The following is a 22496-nucleotide window of genomic DNA, read 5'->3' as shown; positions in this document are numbered from 1 at the left end:
AAAGGTTTAAATCATCTTGTCAGCATGCATACATCACGCTGAGATGTCCTTGAGGAAGACATCCATCCTCCATGACCAGGTACTGATCTTAAACCTTTCTTAATAGCTTCAAGAAAAGAAATATCCGAGAACTACACAACAGTTATGCAGTATATTGTCAGTCCTGGTCTTTGTCGTTGCGGCTCCTTTTACGTGCTGGCCACTCCTCACCGCAGCCTGTCTGTTTCACTTTTCGTAGATAGATGGATTGTAATTTCTGCACTGTCCCCCCTGTGGATGCTTAGAATGTAACCTAATCCCTCAACTCACAAAAATGGCTTAACCAGATGGCTTTGGCGGAGCTATCCTGCCCTGAATTCCAATTCTAATTCTCAAAGTCTGACAGCTCCCATTTCACTTTGCTTTATGGCTGCTCTTGACTCAGAGACTCGAGCATAATAGAGAACCTAAACATTCTGCTAACTACATCTCTACACAAACACCAGCAGTGGTTACAATAGTCCTGCTGTCTTGTTCTTTATTGTGGCCCATCTATAAAAAAGATCTCACCTTGTGAAAGATGGCGTCTGGAGCGAGGTGTGTGTGTGTGTGTGTGTGTGTGTGTGTGTGTGTGTGTGTGTGTGTGTGTGTGTGTGTGTGCGTGTGTCGTGTGTGTGTGTGTGTGTGGGTGTGTGTGTGTGCGTGTGTGCGTGCGTGCGTGTAAAATTTCTGGCTCTGTTTTCCTCATTCACTGTTTTTGTCCTGCCGGGTTACACCATACTGGAAGAGAAGAAACACAAGAAAGCAGATACACACAGTCAAATTTCCATGTGGTCCTTGTCACGCTCACCATGCCGTTATGTACGTGTTTTTATTCACGTGTGTGTGTGTGGAGAAAGGCCCTAGCAGCATCTCTTGGTCTCCCTGTGGGAACATAGGTGCCCATTGTTGGGTGCTCAGAGTGGCGGGCAGATGGGGGTGGTTGCTGATGTAAAACTGGAAGGAAGCCCAAAAATACTGGGGCAAGGGGGCTCCCCAGCCAGTGTGTGTGTCTCTGTGTTTGGAGATTTGCAGGGTAATACCCTCACCCAATTTATGTACACACACAAACACAGACACACTCAATACCATCCTCCCACATCCCTCGACTACCTTCTGCTGTCCCTAACTGAATTATCTGTGTGTTTGAAACAAAGCCCTCATTCCCAGGCCACAGCAAGCTGATCAGAGCCGATGACTGAACTGAGGTGAGGGATTATGGGGAATGAAGTCAGTGGTGCAACCTACTTGTGCGCTAATGCTGTCACAAAAGGCCACAGGTGTGTTTTTTATGTTGAGGCATTTCTTTCAGAAGCTACATATGTCACATGAAAAAGAACCGTCATTATACAGGACGAGAAGATTCAGGACCACAGTTTTCACTTTGAAGAGGGACATTTGGGAGCAATTCTGTCTCTGTCTCTCATCTTTCAAGCAGCTGGAAGAGCCAACAGAAACAAGTGAATTTCTGCTATATCTGGACCATCTGCTGCTTACTGTTAAAAGTTGGGAAGCTAATGGATATTAAATAAGGCTGCGGTTTGTCTGTAGGCCTAAGAAACAGTGCAGCATGAGACCAGCCATGGATTTTGACTGTGTCCCAACATTGGTTTTTAAAGATCCAGCTGGTGCCGAATCAGTGCTGATTCTGCGATGTAGTATTTGAAGATGTTGCAAATTGGTGGATGGATCCAGTAGATCTGAAAAAATACAGTTGTACGGGGTTGTTTTCATAATAAAAAACACACAAAAAGGATAAGAATTTGAGGCACAGAAGAGTAGGACTTGACATTCACTGCAACACATGCTTTATCGTTAACAAAAACAGTTTGATAGCCACTTTGTTTTCTTCTTTTGAGGCTTTATTTGGGTCAGAAGAAACTTCCCTTGAGGGATAATGTTCAGGAATGTAGTGGGAAAGCAAAGCCACGTTTTAGGCTACGTCCACACGTACATGGGTATTTTTGAAAACGGAGATTTTCCGTTTTGTTTTAAAAAATAATCCCATCCACACGTAAACGCAGAAATGAAGAAAAACGCTGCATGCCAAAGCAACAGGTGGTGATATGTTCCTAACCGTGCAGAACTGTTGGCCAATCAGAAGTCTAGAAGCCTCGGCGGGAAATAGTAAACAAAGATGGGGCATAGAAGCAGAACCCAGTCCTATGTGTGGAGGGACAGTAACTGTGTGTGTATGTAAGCATTTAAACACTGCAGAGAGTACAAGTAACAGTAACAGTATTGTAGAAATTCATTTCACCGAAACAATAACGTGGCGCACAGTGTGACGTCACAAAAGGCGCACACCTTTGACGCTGCGTTTTCTCTGTTTTTCTCGTCCACACGTAAATGCAAAAACAGAGTTTTTGAAAATATCCACCCTGGCAGGCGTTTTTAAAAATCTCAGTTTTCAGTGACCAAAAACGCCGTTTACGTGTGGACGAAACGTGCAATGGCATAGAAAAATCTGCGTTTTCAAAAATACCCGGGTACGTGTGGACGTAGCGTTATCTTTTATCTTTGGACTCTTGTAAGATGTCATAAATGCTATCCCATCTTTTCCAGTCGTTAACTGATGGAGCTTACACAAATGTAGGGCATTAAATGGAAGAAAAGTGCTTGGGTCAAGCAGTATTTGAGAGTGATTTATCATTACAGTGATTCTTTAAGTAAAATCAAACTTCCACTGCAGGATTATTGTGCTTATCTGTTCAGTGTCATTACAGTTTAAGCATGGTTTACTTCAGAGTTATCAGATAAAAGAAGACATCTGAGGATGCAGGTCCAGGTAGTAACAAGCTACATGTTAAAAAACAAACAAACTTTACATTAAGAAGAAACACAGTTAATTTACTGAGAGAATATTGATTGGTCATTGGACAGTGGCAGTTAGTGAATGGATCAAAAGAGATAATGGGCACATTATCCACTGATGAAAATAATGATCATTTGACCTGCAGGTATTAGGAGAATTATCCAAAGACCAGCTAAAGTCTTATCAAGCGCAGAGCCTTGAGTTCGCCCTCATATAAATGGTGTACAGGTTGTCAGTCTCAGTGGATCTGTTCAGCTAGATCAAACGGTTCCTGTCTGCACACTTGCTCCACCACTTGATAACCCCCCCCCCCACACACACACACACACACCACCAGACCACCACGCAAACACATGCACGTATGCACGTACCTACATGAATGAATGAACTCTCACGTCCTCTTTCTAACCCTCAGGCATGGCTGTTAAACACCGCATCAGGAGCTCAGTATATGAGGCGGCATATTGATTACAGCATTTAATTAGTGGTTCGTGACATGACTATTCTGTGACGCTATTAAATCCACCCAGAGCCAATTAGGCTGATTATACATCCCTATCCTTGTCCATTATACAAGAGGCTGGCCATGTTTGCTAATAGAGTGTTTGCAGTCCTAAATCCCAGCAGATAGAGAGAGCGCTTCATTTTATGAGCTATGGGTTCCTTCGGATGAAAATAAAATATAATTTGATTTTTCAAGGCATAAAATGAGTTTCAGGCGGTTGAAAGGCTTTCTTTGGTGAGAGAAAATGTGGGGAAAAGTGAACCGTACTGCAGATAACAGTGTTATTAAACTGTCTTAAAGACTTTTATTTTTTGTTGTATTTGCATTAATTCATTTGAAATTAATTTAAATCAATTACAGCTTAATTCTAGTTCGGCTTCATGCATGTTAAAGGAAGCTTATTTATACTCCTTCAATATGTTCAGGAGATTCTAAAGAGCCAGCTGCATCTTAAAATACAGGCATCAAAATGTTCATAAAACCTAGAACAGTTTTTCCTGAACTGTGGCTTAATTTTGACACATGATTTTCCCATTTATCTGAAGAAGTTTTAGAAAAATGGAACTATAAACTAACAGCAATTCTTACCCACAAAGTTTGGTACGAGTGTGTTGATCATGAAACACCAGACATCCAGTTAGCAAAACTACTTTCATCTCACTGCCTTCATCAGCAGATGGCGTTGATTTGACCTGACGCGTTCCCAGTTTTTGGCCAGTATTCATAAAGATAAGTGTTTTTCCAATGTGCTTTCAGGCTCATGTCCAGTTTCAGTGATGCTGCTTATCATTAATCTGCTTATGAAAAACTGTTAGCAGTCCATCTATCCATTTTCTGAACTGCTTATCCCAGCCTATTCCAGCTGCCTTGCTATCATAGAGCCAGAGGGGGACACCCTTGACAGGCTGCCAGTGTTTCTCAGGGCTAATGCAGAGAGAGGGGCAATCACTGACGCTCACATTCACACCTACGGACAGTTTAGAATCTCCACTTAACCGAACAAGCGTGTCTTCGTACTGTTAGAGGAAGCTAGAGTGCCAGGAGGAAACCCACGCAGGCACAGGGAGTGCAAAACGCACAAGGACTCCAGCTGGCCATCAGGTTCAAACCCAGAACCCTCGTTCTGTGATGTACCACCTGAAAATTCTTTAAAGATATAAAAATATATCTCTAAAGAATTTTCAATATTGCTTAAGCTTGGCGTGAGTTATGGCACCTTTGGAAAAAATGATGAGATATAAACCTAAATCTAAACTTAACCTTTTCCTGTGAAGAAAAACAACCTTTTCAGAAGGTAAAAATCAAATTTTTCACATAGTGTTTGGGTTAGGAGTGCGTAGATCCCACAGGATTAACGGTGACATTACTCACTAATGAATGCAAACTAATGGACGTGTGAAAAACCATTCGTAACCCACTGCTGCCTTCAGCTTGTCTGTTGGCATTTAACATTTGTTTACTGATACTTATCAGAGCAGAGGAAATAAAGTCACGATTAATTCGTTGAGCTCAGCGTCAAGCAACCAAAAGTTAGTTCGGTTCCAATCGTCACTCATAAATGTCATGTTTTGTGCGTAACATGACCTCTGCAGTCATATTTGGAATTTGGCTTGCTCTAAGCCGTGCTCAGAGTGGTTTGAAGGACACAGTTTCCTTCTTATGGTACTCTGGTAGTAGTTCACACTGCTGGTTTTGATGGAATAATCAAGTCCACTGGTATAAAATCAAACAACTGAACAATGTGAAAGACAAACTGCTACTTGAGAATTTTTCTTCTGTAAATTGGGATTTGTTGACTCTCCTGGCCCCCTTTCCTTGCCCTTTATTTTAGATGATATTGCTAAACCAATGTCACCGAAGCATTATGGGAAAGGTCTGTAGAGTCAGCAAAGTCTTGCCTTTGTGGCCAATACATGTAATGACCTCTTCTTCAAGGTGGCTATAGAGAGATTAGTGACATTGACAGCGCCCCTGACCTTAACCTTGTGTTCACATTTTAAAAATTATTAATAAAAGGGAAATGCCATGGGTCTTTTTACATCCATCCCCCTATTAGGTTTGATTTTCAGCAGTCCAAATATTTCGTGACGATGGTGTGTCAACTCTGTAAGCAGTGGAATTGGCTCTTCCTTTAATTTCTGTTCTTTGTGGACTTATGATTAGATAGAAACTTTTTGAGGAAGGGGGAGAGAAAGGTACAGATGAGCTTGCTTTGTGCATTTGTATGCTGTGCAGGGTGGATCAGGAGCTTACCTTAGCCAGCCAACACTCACAGGAAGGTTTCTCATCAGCTCACATTGTCAGCTGGAACACTTAAGACGATTGCCTCCCCGGTGACCTGAAATGTGTGGGTGGTTGAGATGAAAGGATGTGGAGAGCTGGAGGAAGGGAGGAAAGAGGTAATAGTATGGGGAAGGGGGTGGACTGGGATGAGCAAGAGGTAGAGATACGGGACACGGTACTGATGTCATAATTGTGATATCTCTCTTTCAACTTTTCTCAGAATGTTTTTTAAGAACATCCACGTGACTTTTACTCAGATGGACCTGTTAAAGAATTGTAACTTGAATTTAAACCTGAGTGCAAAAGCACTTAGTAGTTAGAGTCCCATTTTAACAGGAGCTTGAACGTATCTGTGGACGTGCGCAGGCTTCTGTGTCATTGTTCCGTCTATGAATGCCATTCTCAGGTGTCTCTTTATGTTCGTCCATGTATTACCAGGATGGAATTACACTGAGCTGGGCTGCTTAATGAAGTCTCTTTCATTTTGCGAAGGGACAAAGGTGGATACACTTCATTAACCTCTTATCTATGTACAATACTCACACACACATACAAGAAGAGCAGAAAAGATGCAGGCTACACTGGGGGCGGAAGTCGCTAAAGCTCATGGCAGGCGAATGAAGATGGATGGCAACCTTTTCACTGACTACTTTATCTCGGCCCACACATGACAAAAACGACCGCTTTGTCCACATCCCATTCTGTTTCTTTCACAGGAGAATAGCGAGACCAATGAGTGAAGACCTTGACTTTTATGGATTTTACTGACAAGTCGGCTGGGCCTCAGTTAAAGGCGCAGTACTTTCATTAAAAGTACAAACAATAACTGCTATTAAATGTTATGTTAGCACAATTCAGAAACCATCAAGTGCTCTGCATTCATGCTCGGACAACATTTTCAGCTTAATAACAACTTTTTAAGGCTGTTAGTTTAGTTATTTAAAAAGCCAACATCCAATAGCCAGTGGATTTTAAAAAAATTCATACACACGAAACCCAAACAGATTTTCATAAATTTTGATAGTTTTTTTATTTACTTTGCCCGCCTCTGCTCGGATCAGGTGGCCATTGTGTTTGTGGAGTTCCAAACCATGTGGTGCCACCACGGATGTTACCAGATACCCTCTGGTGGACAAACTATGCAACTTCAACACTTGTGACATAGTTGAAGGGTGTTTCTTAGACTTTTTTGTAATAAATTTGTAAGCTCCAGCTGCAATTTCAAGGTATGTAGACTCCAATGTCTCAAAACAAATAAGTCTTTAACTACACAGAATTGAATTTTTTAAAAAGAAAAGTAAAAGCAAAATAATCTCTCCTCTATTGTATGTATTGTTAAAGGGAACATAACTTAATTTAATCGAAATCCTAAAAAATATTGCTGTTGTGTATTTCTCTTCATCATGTAGCTTTTCTTCAAAGTCTCAGTGTGGCAGAGCTAGATTTATATAGTCGGCAAAGCTGGAATCCACTTTTGCATATGTGAAAACACTGATAAAGTAGAAAGATTGTAAATTAACTTGCATATTTAACACAAACTCTGCACTGTCAGCCATGACAGGAGGTGCACTGGAGAGCTAACTGTAGACTTGCAGTTTAGTAGATTAAATGTCTGCCTGACATACTTGTTTTCACTTCATTTTAGGTGTAATTTGGAGTGGTGAATAACTTAATGTTAACCGAATCTTAACTAATAAAAGACTCCCTACTCCTTGTAGAGGAATGTCTTCAGTTTTTGGACAGCCTCTCCTCCCCAAGTTTTTTTTATAATGGAGATTTTCTCTAAATACATCAGGCTGATCCGTAATTAACCAATATCCCGATCTCGCAAGTCCTCTCTGCCAGTGGGTTTATATGACGCTAATTATGATATCTCTCATCTGTTGAGTGCCTGTACCCGTCAGCATTCAAGGACATAACACTCCTCAATTACGGTCCTACGCACGTCTTCTGCCTGCTGGCTAATCACTTCAGCCTGTGTTCATCTCATCATCAGTTCAGATGTCTCCTGTCTCAAGAATTGGATCTGACTTTTTTGCCTGATTTCAACCAAATGTTCTTGTCCTCTGTTAATGTGTGTTTTTGATAATTGCACCCCTGTAAGCGTCCTGAGTGGATTGTAGGATAGCTGATGGTTCCTACCTTCCTCTCATTTTGCCCACGCTCTCATTTGTGGTGCTGTCTCATTCCACGAATCTCTTGCTCTGCGGATGAATGTAGTAGCTTGTTAACTGGCCAAATTAAAAGCCTTTTCCTTTAACATTGAGAGCTTTAGAAGCCATTAATGGATCAGGGGGAAAGGCTATGTTTCTGATTGGGGGAGGGGTGTATTTAAAGGGAAGTGGCGGTGATTGATAGGACACCTTATACTGAAGTGAGGCCAGGGCTGAAAATTCAGTGATGTCATTGGCTGTGACAGGACGCGAGGTTGGACTTGCTGCTTTATTGATCGCTCTGTTAATTATCATTTCCCTGTGCTTTTTTGACCTTGATGAGACAGACGTTACCTGCACTGGTGTCCAGTTTCATACCTCTCTGCCTATGCATGGCGAAAAATTACTGGAATTTAACCCGTCCACAGACTAAGGAGGGGCACTACTACAGAAGCATTAGGTGGGAAAGGTCAGGCCAGTTGTCAAATATGCTTTGGCAGTCATTATTATACCTGTCTGAGTTGTGAACTCCTCTACTGACATATTGAGTTTTTTGTGAAATAAGTGTCCATGAGTCACCAGTGTCGGTGAATCAGGAATAGTGGAATAGAATAGAATAGAATAGAATTCAACTTTATTGTCATTGCACATGCACGGGTACAGGGCAACGAAATGCAGTTTGCATCCATCCAGAAGTGCTTTAGTGATATAGATATATTACAATATATATTAGCAATAATATAGATATGTAAGTATATTACAGAAATGGGTCTATTATGGTATGTTATAATGTACACGGTATGAAGTATGTTGTGAATATTCTATAACTATAGGTATGTACAGGCTGTAGTGAGTACAAGCTATGTACAGGATATGAACAGGATATAAATATGAAAGACTATACAGAATATGAAATAAATAACTTTACAGAAATCTGAGATATACAGCTATACAGAAATGGGAACTATGCAAGTTGTAAACAGTTGTAGGATTAAAAATATCGTATGTACAGAATGATTATTTACAGAGCTATACAGTAGTGCAGTTAAGTGTGAATAGTGTGAATTGGTTGGATAGACCCATTTAGTTTCACAGGTTCAGCCTCCTCCAGCTGTGTTTCAGTACAGCTGAGCTCACTTCAGTTGTTCTCATTTACTTATTATTTATGGTTTTTTGCAGCTGAAGGTATAAGCCAGTAATTTGGTGGTGTCTCATAAAGGCTAGCTGTTTACCGATGCTCTCAGTAAATTAGGGGTTTATAAGTTTTGGTTTTAGCTTTCGCCTTCGGTGGACATAAGGCTGCATCTTGAAGTCGTACAGTGCAAACGTTTAAGCAAAGGCGGTCTTGTCTTGCTACAGCTGGAATGTCAGGAACGTTTGGGGGCTGTCAGGCCTTGATGTAAATGGACCACAGAGGAATAGTGCTGACAGGGAGCGTCCTAACATGGAGCACAATGTTGGTAGGAGTTGGACCCTCCTTTAACCAAAGATAACACTCTCTCCTTATAAGGAGCCAAATTAATGCTGTCTCCTGTTTTGAAACAAGACGAGTCCCAAAGATTGAAGCGTTTTGATTTCTCCAGAAAGTTTCTGTGAGGCATCTCCTAAAATCGCATAATCTGCACTTTTAAAGGAATATTTCTGAAGACAGAGTATATGAAGCCCGTTGCATCTGCCAAGTGTGACAATGGAGATGTAACTGAACAAAACTGGCAAAATCCACCTGGTATAAATGTGTCAGTTTATTGTCTTTGTGGCTTTTTAGTCAGTCCTGGCTGTCTATCTTGATGTGTGGTTGTGGGTGTTTAATCTCTCCCCTCACACAAAATTAAATTAAGGCAGCCCACAGAGGAGCTGCAGATTTGCGTGGCGTGAAATTGCGCTATTGTGAAAAGATTCTACTTGAGCGAAGGGAACCCCTCTTTGCATTTCTATCTTCCCTTATATATAATCACAGCGCTGCATATGCAAATGACTCATTGCGAAATGTATGTGGCCGCTGTGCACAGGGAAAACAAGCCTACATGCTTGTTTCTCTCGTCCAACACGACTCCACTGCATTAACTAAGAGATAAATTATTAAGAACTCTAAACGGTCCGGCGCGAGGACAGTCGGAGATGGTAACACTCACTTGACATCACTTCCTAATTTCCCATCAGCTGAGATAAATCCGCCAGAGTGAAAATAACCAATGCAGTTCTTGCTTATTCTTCTGGCGAGCATTTGTTTGGCAAAGTCTGCCAAGGCCACGTAAATTGGGGCGACATGAAGGATGGGCTGCACGAGGTAAACAAGTACCAAAGGGATCCTACCCTCCTTTTTTTCCCCTGCTCTCTTCCCCTCCGGCCCATTTCTCAGCCTCTATTTATTCAAGTGCTGAAGAAAAGGAGGGGACGGTGAAAGGGTTGTATACACCTCACAGCTGGAAACTGATAGGACTTTTTACACCCACAGTGCCCTGCGTGTGAGAAAGTGCAGTCGTTGGTCCAAGTCCCTTAGAAATCTCCCCCTTTTCCCAGTTCCAGGACCTTTTTGTGGCTGACCTAAAAGCTCTCTTGGGTCCAGACTCACATATGTTGTCTGCATCTCCAAAAACGGTCTTTTCGAATCAAGAATCTCAAAAGGCTCTTTTCATTCTCACTCGCTGATGATGTCCACCACTAGTTTCCAGTTGAAGACAAAGAAGGAGAGTGCAAGAGTTTGAGGATTATCAGCATCTGGAAAGGTGGTTAAGATCTTGGGTTTAATACAAACATACAAGTTCATAGTTAGAGTTTGTATTTTCCCATTTCCTGCTTTTTGACCAATGTGAAAACGGAAGGAGGTATGTGATAGGGTACAAAAGAGCAAGAAAGGAGGAGGGAGGGATGACACATTTTTCTTCCTGTCTGTAAATTCCTTCCTGTTTGGGGGAGTGGGAGGGTGGTCTTCTTGAGAATGGACAGTATTCTTGGTGGTGGAGGGTGGAGTGGATCTCAGCTGAGTACCAAATACTCACTTCCCTCATGACAAATACACAAATGTTGACACAGGCCTTCCTGTGTATTCACTAGTGTAATTTACAGCATTAAGAGAAAAACACTATTATAGCATAAGATGTGTGACATGTTCTTTCACTGGGAAAACTATGCAGTTTTATTCATAAAGCAGGATTTATATACACATGCTGATTTAATGCGCCATTAAAATGGGATGAAACAGGCAAAAGCAAATCAGTTTAAAGTAAAAAAAAGCAGAATCTGAAAGAATATACATGAAATCAAAGAATAAAATACATGGGTGAAAAATAAATCTTACTGACAGAGTGATAATGATGTGTTTAAAAGCATTTAGTTAAGTTTTTAGTCTGTTTTTGTTCTGTTTTTTTTAAACAAAGCATTAGGTTCATTTATAAGACTACCGAGCGGTTGGTTCCAGGATTGTGCTGCGTAATGACTAAAAGCAGCTTCTTCTTGTTTCCAATTTTGCCCTGAGCACCACCGGCAGTCCTCTCTTCATTGGTGTAAAGGTATCCCCGGGTTTATAAATAAATAATATGGCTTTAAAATCAATTCTGTGGCATGTTGCAACCAGGAGAAACTGAAGAACTTGGGCGATGTGGGCTTTTGGTTGTTTGTCTCAAGTCAAAGTTGCAAGTATGTGATGTTTTTTTTATAGGTAAGTTGCAATGATAAGTTTTATTTTTACAAGCTCAATCAGGATTTTTTTTTAAGTATATTTATTCATCTTTAGGCATGAAAAAAAGATTTTTGAACTTCATTTTTTTAAACATGTACTTTTCAAAGAGTTTTTTTGCACTTACACTTGGACAACTGATGTGTATGGAGTGACACATCAGTGTCCAATGTAGTGCAAGTATACCATCAACACTGACACAAATACAAGAAAACAGCCTTTGAATAGCTGTCCACTGTAGTGACCAATATGTGTGAAAGGGTTAAAAACAAACTTCACTGTAATCTTGTTTAAAACCTTCAGATAGTTAAACAGTCGCTCTTTTATGATGCTCAGGAAGGAGATTTTCCTCAATGTTAGTGTTTCCTTAAATCATGTGGACGGGGAATAAGAAAGGAAAACAGAAAATTATCCGAATCCATATCCAGGCACTGTCTCTGTAATTTTAACAAGTGGCAAAATGCCTTTATTTCAATCGACTAGAACCATTACAAAAATGCACCAACATGCTTGAGCTTACACCTTAGGGTGTAGAGGGCAAGTTGGTGCACTGTTTCTAGTCGGGCACTGCTGGTGGACTGGTTGGGGTTTAGACAGAATTGTTGCTTCAGTTGATTTTGAGTCTGATATTCATTTTATATTAAAAGCAAAAGATCTATAAATGTAAAATACTTGGAGATATTTAATAGAAGATCAGCAGATTCAGATGTTTAAGTTAAAAGTGATTGCTGTCTCTTCTCATTAATATGGAACAGGTTTTCTTTCCGTGTGTGAGAGCTCAGTTCGAAGTGCCACTGACAGGCAATGTCTGTTAGTGTAATGTGAATGTGGGTGGCAGCATGCAAAAAGCCATTCAAAAGTCCAGCAGATCCATCTGCTGTGTTTCATGCACCACCGAGACACTGCATCCACCACCTCTTACCTCTTCTGCCTAAATAAGTCTGTCGTCCTGTTTACCCCTCATATATGTTTTCCGTGTTTTTAGCTTGGAACAGATCATGTCTTTTAAAGAAACACTTGCTGAGCTGTTGTGGTAAGTCAGAGGGCAACCGGGAGTGTTAAGAGTTAAATGAAAAACAAGAAAGGGAAAAAAAAGAAAGAAACGGAATAATGGGGACTTTGTTCATTTCTGACCTCGGGTGGTACCAATGAGCATTTTTGTGTGTGTATTCATGCGTGCTAATTTCAGCACCAGGCACTAAAAATGCAGCATACTGCTATTCTTATTTGATCGTCCATGCATATGTGTGTGTTCAAGGAAGTCCAGTGACTGGCAGTATCCCTGCCTCTCCCCCTTTGAATCTCCCTGACGTGAATCACTTAGTAACAACACACTTTGAGCTAAATGAACTCCCTCTCTCACTCGCCCTTAATCACATTAGCCTAAGTGATATGGGAATGCCAGGCCAGACACACACTCCCCCACTTCTTCTCTGTCTTTCAACCCAAATAAATAGCCACTCCTCCAAAGCTTTAAGTTGTCCTAAGCTCCATCTTTGGATAATAGACCGTTTGCTCCCACAAAGACCCCAGTTTGGAATAATGAGGATCAAGACAAGAGTAGAGAAAGTAGGATGAGAGAAATGCAAGAAGGCGGAACAGAGGAGGAGAGCCGGCGCTTTCCTAATACCAGCTCCAGGACAAAACCCATCAAAACACCTGTTTTGTCTGCAGAATAACTGCTACATTTTTTTTGTTGTTGTTGTAGCTGCGCTATTGGGTTCATCGTTAAATAACCTTCAGTGAAATAGCCTGCTTGCCTGATTGGTAGCTTGGATGGTGGCCGCTTTAGCCACCATGCAGTGAGTGCCCAATAACAAAGAGTGTTTTGCATGTCTTTTATCCTGTCTTCCTTCTCTCACCCCAACCGGTCGCAGCAGATGGCCGCCCCTCCCTGAGCCTGGTTCTGCCGGAGGTTTCTTCCTGTTAAAAGGGAGTTTTTCCCTCCCACTGTCGCCAAAGTGCTTGCTCATAGGGGGTCATATGATTGTTGGGTTTTTCTCTGTATCTATGAAGCGCCTTGAGGCGACTTTTGTTATGATTTGGCGCTATATAAATGAATTGAATTGAATTGAATTGAATTGAAAATACTGCAACAGGGACAGCTGCCTAACATAAATTCTCACTTTATATTTTGATAATTGTCTAAAAATGTGGTGACACTGCAAAATGCGCAACGCAGACTTGGTGCAAAGGTCATGACCCACAAAGGGGGGCATTTTGTCTGCGTTTCCTGGAAGAGAACATAATTTGATCTGATGCCAACATATAGCTCAGACATGGACAGAATATCTCCATGAGTGCCTGGCTAGTAATCGATGGAGGGAGCTGTGGTTTCTGTGCTATTCCCCAGTCAGTCGCTCCCTCTTCCAGCCTTGCTCAGCCCATCTTTTATGCATGAGCCTCTCATAGACCTTGTCAACATTGCTCCTCCTCAATCTGCATCAGCAGATTGACATTTGTGTGTGAACCCATGTGTGCAAGATAGGGGAGATGAGTAAAATGTATTATTTTGCAAGTCTCTAGTGATTCGCTCATGAGTAAAGTGGGTTGTTGCAGGCATTTTGTCGTTGTGATTGTTGGACTTTGCTGACAGTGTAAGGCCCAAAGCTTTGTGCTGCTTATTCAAAGTACATGCAAGATTCGCATCATTCTATATATTGGAACTTTCTTGGCATCTGTTTCCACTAAGACTGATATGCATGTTTTGCCATAAACAGTGGGCATTACTTACTTATTACTCATCATCATTCTCATTCATCAGCTTCATGACACTAATCCACCTTAGGCTTATCCATGTAAAAAAAACCCCACACACACATACAAAAAAGCATGGAATTTATGCTTGGCTTGCAATCTAATCACTCACTGCTTTTTTCCTCCTTCTTTTCTCCCTCTTTTGCATACTGAAGCTCACAAATATATTGTTGCAGGTAAGTAGATGCTTATCTTTGGCTTTTTTGCTCCCAGCTGAATTATTTTCATATGTCCTTTGGAGAAAAGCAGTAAAAGGACAGTACCATTAAAGTGCAACCTTAGGAATTCAGAGTGTTTAGGGTCTTTGTCACTGAGGAAAAAACAGGCTGGCAATGATAACTTTTATCAGTCAGAGGCATGAATGGTAAAGTAACTTGTATCCTATTTAATATGACAAGGATTATCCCGTCCCCTATCCCATTCTTTATTATCACTGTAAGAATGTAGACTGTGCATACATTCTTACAGGGACCAGGGTGCTGTGACTGTGCTCACCTGTTGCATGGGTGAACAACATTTCTGCAATTTGCCCTTCTGTACCTGGTAATTTTACTTACTGACAGATTTAAGGGCCTCAGTCTTTCATTTCATGCATGTTATACATTTGTAATTTGATGCGGTATAGGGCTGGTGTCGTAGATTGCTACTGTTGTGTCAAGCTGCGTATATAGATACAAAAAGATGTAATGCCAGTGCTGTCTATACAGACAGCCCAGTCATTTTGGCTTGTCACTGCAGGAATTTAGACTGGAAGCTTAAAAATGTGCTTCAGGATGCAAGTAAAGCAGCCACTTACACGGCCTGTATAGACAGCTGGACAGGTTAAAGCAAGCAGGGCAGTTAAATAGTCCTAATGTCTGGTAGGAACAGCATTACAACATTCAGTTGTAATTTCCACATGCATGGAAAAAAACCGCAGATGGCTGTGCGTGAATATGGGTTAGCCTCGCTTGGGTAACCCTCAAGTGAGGCTTTAGACTTTCACAAAATTATATAGCCAGCACAAGGATAGGAGTGAGGTCAAAGGTCATCCATAGTGTGGTTATGAATGCTCTGGTGCTTGCAGCAGTCTGTGACCTGCTTAACACCGGTTTCCTTCGGGATCTCATTAACTGCTATACAAGCCAGCTCAAGGAAGCTGTTGCAAACAAGCACATGTGACAGCTGAGACTAAAACTTATATCGCCTACTCCCAAATGAGGTTGAACTACAGAGTTTTCACAGAAGCCGAAATTTGTCATTGCTGTTTCTATCCTGCTCTTCTCTTTGCTGTGATGCTTTTATAGTCTCATTAAACTCTGCTTGAGACAATAACATTGTGGTGTACGATACAGCACATGCCTCTTTGAACTATGTAAAATATAAATTAGCTGCAATCCAAAGACTGCATAGAAACAATGCAGGGATTCAGGGGCTTTTGGTTCTAATGACAACATTCAAACTGGCTTAGGTGAACTAACCTGAATAAACAAATGCAGCAGAGTTTTTAATCACTCTAAAGTAGATCTGGCATGCCTACTTCAGATTCCCAACTGATCCCACTGGGTTTCTGTGGGGCCCGTTGCGTTGGACTACTACTACAGCATCTTTCTTCTGTTTTATTTCATTCTGTGTGCTTTGAATTGTTCATAGTGTGTCTTATATGTCACGTTCTTTTATCGAACAATTTTTTTCTGCTTGATTTTAATTTGTTCAAAATTCAAATGAAGCAAAAGAACCTTGTCCATCATATGTTTTATTTCTCCTAACTTGTGTTACATTTGACCATTTACTGGACCTCAGTCCATCTGCTTTGTTAGACAAAATGTTTTTCTTATTGCTTCATCACAGTGCTTGATTGCACATGAATAGCCTATTCAGCTGTGAACTGTGTGGGTTTTTATCACCGGCGGACCCTTATTATCTCCACACCTAGCATTTTTCTCAAGCAGCCCTATTCATCAAGAAACAGGTATTTTTGCCCTTTTCACAAGTAGCACACCATTAACCACGAATGCGATCTGGAGAGTGCATCCTTTGTGGACCTTGCTATGACTCAAGCAGGTACCAATTTCCTTTCTTTGCCAAAGAGAGATTCGTTGTTCTTCTTCTTGTCCACTCTGGTGTTTCCTTTTATTCTGAGTCAGAGAGCCATTATCAGGCTTTTAATGTGACTTTCAGATGCAAGAGTGTGCAATTACCTGCTGTCTGATTTGGGAGGTCAGTCTGTGCAGTAATGAGATTTACAGGGTTAAGTCCTGTAGCTTGTGGTTCTTCAGGTTTTTGTCCCCTAGAGAATTGATGTCATTAGTTTTAAATGATAAGCTGCATGAGTAATAGCTTTCATTGTACAGGTGGATAAGTGGCCACGAGATTCCTTCACTTCTGTATAGCTTTACCACTGTATTTTTTGCACAGACACAATCGATAGCTACCGGTGAGAGAACCTGTAAGTCTTCTTTTTGCCCTCTTTCATCAGGACCTTGGAGGTTTTCTAGTTTTGTTGAAAGGAAAGGGTTAGAAATAAATGACCACTGGGCTTAAAGAGTTGGAGATAGTTACTTACTTAAGGAGTAAAGCATTTTCTGAATATTTAGAAAAACAGATGACCACCTGAGGACCTGTTAGATAGTCTGAGTGAGGAGGAATAAATTGTATGGCATCTGATATCCGATGTAGAGATAACATGTAGGTTAAATGGAAGATCTGCTCTGTTTTGAGTGAAAAAGCCTTTTCCAAAACAGGTTAACTTTCAAAACTAACATTTTTCAAAGTCCATATTGTCCTTGTCATCATGGTCTGTTTATCACTGGGAATACACCCCATCAAGGTCCTCTCATTCCTTATCTGGTTTTGCATCCTATCTTCCTTCTCTCCCTGAGGTCATAGGGAGCTCATTCTTGGATGGGAGGTATCCTTAAGTACCAGTCAAAAAGCCCTCCCTGAATTCAAGGCCATCCTGACCTTCTGTTTCAACTATTCCTTAGATATCCTCTTGAAATTGCGCAGAAACTCAAGGACTAAACTAGTGACTTTTCATTGTTGATATGCGTATATCCATGAAATGCTTATTAAAAGTCTGAATGGAGTGTCCTGTTGTTTTGTTGTTATCATTATATCTCCCACAGTGAAGAACAGCCTCTTATGCAATGCTAGGGAAAGCCATCATTACTAAAGTGTTGTTTAGGTGCTGGTGTTTTGAAGCTAAATACATTATAACTGTGTTGTCTTCGCTGCTCTATAGTGGGCTGTTGTTTATGTAAAGTGCTGGAATGACTGTTGTTTAGCAGAATAGAGTCCTTTACTGTACCTTTGGTCAAAATCAGCCTTCGGCATGTGTTATTCAGTGCAGAACTTTGTCGTTTAAATAGGATTTTTTACACATCCCGGTTGCTAATGTGTTTGAATTGAATGCAGATTTGTTTCTCTAGATCATGTGGCGCTTGTCAGTGTTGTATGAAGGTAAAGTTGCACAGTCTTGAGTTTTGTGTATAATAACATCTTTCATTCTGTCATTCAGGTCTTGGTAATTTAAACTCATAACAGACAACAATTACCACCAATGGTAAAAAGTAAACTGTTTACTATAATTAATGGGCTACTTCGAGAGTATCATCCTTCACATCCTTTGCATGATCTTTTAAGGGTGTTGTTCTTAAACAGACTTACATGTGGCCCTAAAAACATTACCCATTGATAGCAATGCTGCCCTCTAACTTTCAGAAGGCATGAACTTTTATATTTGTCTGTTCTTGTAGTTTGTCCTAATTCTCCAGGATTTATCTATGTCAGTATATTTCTAGTTTATTTTGTGCATGTGCTCTATCCATTTAAAGGTGTCTGGGCCTTTAGAGGTTTGCTCACCGCTATGCGCACGCTTTTCTTTCCAAAAGAGTGTTTATTTCCATAGCAGCATGGGCGCACACGAGTGTTTATTTCACTCAATCTGCGGCTGAGTGTTTGTTTCCAGCAGAAAGTAAGCTTTGCACAGAGAGCAAAAACTCTCAGCAGCATATGTTTGGTGCCGTGAAGCAAGGCAAGGCTGACAACTCCCTGTCTCTCAGCACTTTGGTGAATACCAACTGTGCGGTAACAACATGAAAGGCGCTCTCGATGGTTACAGAAGTTTATTTTGTTTAGCTGCAATGATTTGGGTAATATGAAACAGTCGTGGTCACTCAGTTTAGGTCAGCTTAACAGGTTTGAAATATCTGGAAAAGCAGAATACAAATACAAATCATCTTATATTAGCTGATATGACAACAGTGCCGCGTGTTTGCCTGTCCATATGTTTATTCTATCTCTCAGTTACATTATGCAAAAACTACTGAGGCAAATATTAGAAAAATAGAGGAGCTTGTTAAGTTTTGGTGCAGGTGGATATCGCTTTCTTTAAAATTATATACTGAAATAAATTATTTAAAATAGGTCACTAGGTCTGGATGATTGGACCAACCCATGTAAGGGTAATCTAATATGTGATGTCCACCTGTTTATTCATTTGAAGGGCTGCAAGCAAAGCTGGGCTACAGCTGATTGCTTCATTTAGGTTCTTCAGCTTGTTGAAGTGACCTGGTTTAAAACCAAAATAACCCTTCATCTATGATCTTTTGGTCTTCTGATTGCATTCTCTTAAAATGTATGATTCTTAGCACTTCTGTGAGACTCAGCACATTCATATGATGTACAATGCATAACGTAGAATTCCATCAGTTTCAGCTCTTAGTCAGAGCTTTCGTGTCTCTGAGTAATGTGTGTGCTTCCTGATCGACAGCTGTGACATGACTTGTGTGTAAGCTTACTGTTGCCCAGGGGCATGTTTATTAAGATGCACGTTTCCTTTTTGGCAGCTTAGCTGTTACCCCTCAGTCAGTTTTCTTCTTCTTCTCCTTATTGGAGGAAATTTCTCTTTCTCTCTTCTTCTTCTCCTCATTCATTCTCCACACACATGCACGGGCACACACCTTGTGCAACTTAATCGACTTTGTTGGAACATGACCAAGAGTCCTTGAAATGATCCAATGCGCTCTTTCCCCCGATGGGAATGAACACAATCCTCTGTGTTCGACCTCATCATCTCCTGCTAAAGCCAGATACAGGCAGCACCTCAGCTGTGTTTTCTCTGTTCTTCTCTGCAGTGATTTCTGGACCATATGTGTCGTCTTATCTTCATGGCTCTATTGAACTTTGTGTTATGACCGAGCTTGTTAGTCATAGTTATTCCCACACTGTGCATTATTAACCTCTGTGTGCTTCTGCTCGGACCTGCTGTAAATGCTGTAAACAAATGGCTCACAGGCGAACGTGAAGGTGTGTGGAACACTTTATGGAGCCCGTGCCAACCCTGCGGTTTGCGAGTCAGTAAATTGTTTTGGTGTTATCAACTGTTGTAGTGTTCTGCGGTTCTGCGTAAAGCAAAAACCGAGAACTTCCAGTAAATGGATTACATCTGAGTCTGACTTTGACTATCAGCTAGATAACTCATTTTACTATAGCATGACACATGCCAAGTGTAATGCTAATTTTAGTGTTACAATAAAAACTAGAAACGGAAGCAGGTATTTGCAGAAATAACTTGCTAGAAGTATTTGTGTTTCAAATAATGATGATAGATGAGGACTTCACCCCGACTGCACATATTGTGACAAACAGCATTAATCAGTTCAAAATGTGTGGTTTTTTATGGGAAATGGTTAGTACATCATTAGCACTTTATTTAAAATGTCATGGATCTAATTTACAACACATGCAGTGTGTTGACATTTGAACATCATAGATTTATCAGCGTTTTAATTATGTGTTCATCATTCTTACTGATATAGTAAATAAGATGTCATTCTACAGAGTGACATAATGTTTGTTCTTCCATCTGTGCGAGGTTTTGGGCACCCATAGTATGAAAGAACACAAAGGAGCTACTCCTTGAATCTGCTGCCATCTAATGGCTGCGTGCTGCACAGTACAACTGTTACCTGTTAAACCAGGGGTAGGGAACTTTGGTCCTCGAGAGCCGGTGTCCTGCAGGTTTTAGATGTGTCCTTGATCCAACACAGCTCATTTAAATGTCTAAATGACCTCCTCAACATGTCTTGAAGTTCTCCAGAGGCCTGGTAATGAACTAATCATTTGATTCAGGTGTGTTGACCCAGGGTGATATCTAAAACCTGCAGGACACCGGCTCTCGAGGACCAACGTTCCCTACCCCTGTGTTAAACTCTGCAGTACAGCAATCAGAGAAGATTGAATAGATGGGAGTTGGGGTTGAATGTCTCCTGTTATTATGTTGCTTGTTTGCTGTGGCTGTAATGGAGTTTGCATCTTTGATTTGCTTTTTCTCGTGTAGGACACACAGTAATGAATTATAGTTCAGATCAGATCTACATGATTCCATTGTTTAATCCCAAGTTTTTATAGTCCAAATTTTCTCCACTTAACGTGATTGTTTGTTAACCTGACCATCTCAACAAATGTGCGATTTCATCTAAGGAAGTAATACATGTATGACTGAAACATGATACAAGAAGAAGTAGACGAAGATGAAAACGGCCACTGTGCCCTCATGGGTTTCCCAGCTGGGTCTGGATCTAACCTTTTTTCTGCAGTCTTTGTTATTGCTCTCAAGGAGCCCTTATGTGTCTGAACCCCTAGAGTGTCTATGAGCTCATCAGCTCTCTTTTGTAGAGATGCATTCAGTATGTGGGTCACTAAAGAGCACTTTTCTTGGATTAAAAAACCTGCCTTTCCTCCTCCAGCTTATACAAAACTCTGAATATGCTCACAGGGTCCCACGGTGACTTCCCCACAGATAAAGTGCTTCTTTCTTCTTCATTCTCACTGACACAAATATATGAAACTGTTTGCTCTTGCATTTCAACTTCTCATGCACTCCAGTGTTTTTTCGTGTTTGAGTCAAAAGTGGTGTTAAGCCTTTAAACTTCCAGCCTGAAGCTGCTTGGACAAGTAAGTACACTAGGGGGCACAAATGCTCCAACACTGAGTGTAGGGAGGTGGCTTTTCCAGTTGCTCACCTTTTCATTCCAAGAGTCTGGAGAGTCCAAACCCGAGCTCAGCCCGGAAGCTGTCTTCCTTCTTCTCTCTGGGGTCACACTCATCAGCGTTTTACATAACAGGGGTCAAGGCAGACGGAGAGCATTGTCATTCAGAAGCGTACTTTTCATATGAATAACAACTGCAGCTCAGGCAAAATGTGCTGTCACTGAGGTATTTTAGTTTAATGATTTTTTTTAATAGTGCATCTGCTCTTTAGAAAGAAAAACACAGCCATGGGTGACAGGAATGAAGAATGAGAGAGGGAGGCCATGAAAAGGATTTGAACTAGAAATATTATGGCCGCATCCTCAATGCCTCTGATCGTTAAAGGAAGAAAAGGGGGAGGGAAACTATGAAGGGGGTGGGGGGGTTCATGCACATTCATATTTAATTTATCATTTGAGCTGCTGTTGCATCAACCCATGTCATCCTACTGACTGAGTATCCAATGCAGCGTCAGCTTCATCAATGTGGTGCGCTTCTGGGGTTATTGTGTTGCTAGAAGAACTGATGCTGTTGTAACCCAGTAGGTCATGTGGGGTTAGAATATCTGGGTTATGGTAAAATAATCTCTTTTACCCATGATCGCACTTGCTGTATATGCAGAAGGCTGCAGTGAAGGGATAAGAGCGTGCACGTGCCCAGGGGCATGCTAAGTAGGTAAATGTAAATTGGTAGGGGGTCCCATCTGATGTGTGTGTCTGCGTGTGTGTAGTCTACCCAAACCCCACCCTGTCCATCTCCAGATTAAGAGGCCTCCACTGAGTCCCTGACCCAGAATTCTTACCTCCCCTGTCAAAACACACACACACACACCCTCACTACATAACCCCCTCCCAACACCACCTAATTTCCTCCTCAGGACAGACAGCCTCATGGGAGAGACATGGGGTGAGGGCTCCATTAGCGGCCCCGACCCCGACGTGTTGCAGTGGTGTTGCATTGAGGGATCTGCGCTTAAGAAAAATGGGAGTTAAAAGCGATAGTGTCATCTGCGGACTTAGATGGGGGAGGGCTTAAAGTGTTAGGGGTTGCTCTTAGTCCACATGGGGTAATAATGTGTTTCCACATAGAAGTGGATTTGAGCCAAAATCATTGGTTTAGTGAGGGAAATGTAATTTACATCTCATCCATTTTTGGATATCCTGACACATGAGTGTAAGACGTGAGATTGTGAAACATGCTGATACTGATTAGTTTTGTAACACGTTGATACACTGGTATATTTGTTAGTGACTGATAACATATTCTCAAATAAGC

At 41.1% G+C, this 22496-nt stretch overlaps 1 protein-coding gene across 6 annotated transcripts in view; it reads left to right on the top strand.

The window, feature by feature from the left end:
• The window catches only part of agrn (agrin), a 261810-nt gene that overhangs the window by 51867 nt on the left and 187447 nt on the right, over window positions 1-22496 (top strand). For 5 of the 6 annotated variants that reach the window (XM_042228161.1, XM_042228155.1, XM_042228157.1 and 2 more), the window contains exon 3: window positions 14363-14383. The exons of the other annotated variant lie outside the window; for it this stretch is intronic. In XM_042228161.1, the coding sequence (XP_042084095.1) occupies window positions 14363-14383 (21 nt within the window). The remainder of the gene's footprint in view (window positions 1-14362; window positions 14384-22496) is intronic. 6 annotated transcript variants of the gene reach the window in all.

The sequence above is a fragment of the Haplochromis burtoni genome, unplaced genomic scaffold (assembly GCF_018398535.1).
Source record: "Haplochromis burtoni strain Fernald_Lab_line unplaced genomic scaffold, NCSU_Asbu1 Contig_307, whole genome shotgun sequence".
NCBI lineage: Eukaryota > Metazoa > Chordata > Actinopteri > Cichliformes > Cichlidae > Haplochromis > Haplochromis burtoni.
This window is presented reverse-complemented; position numbering and strand designations above follow the sequence as displayed.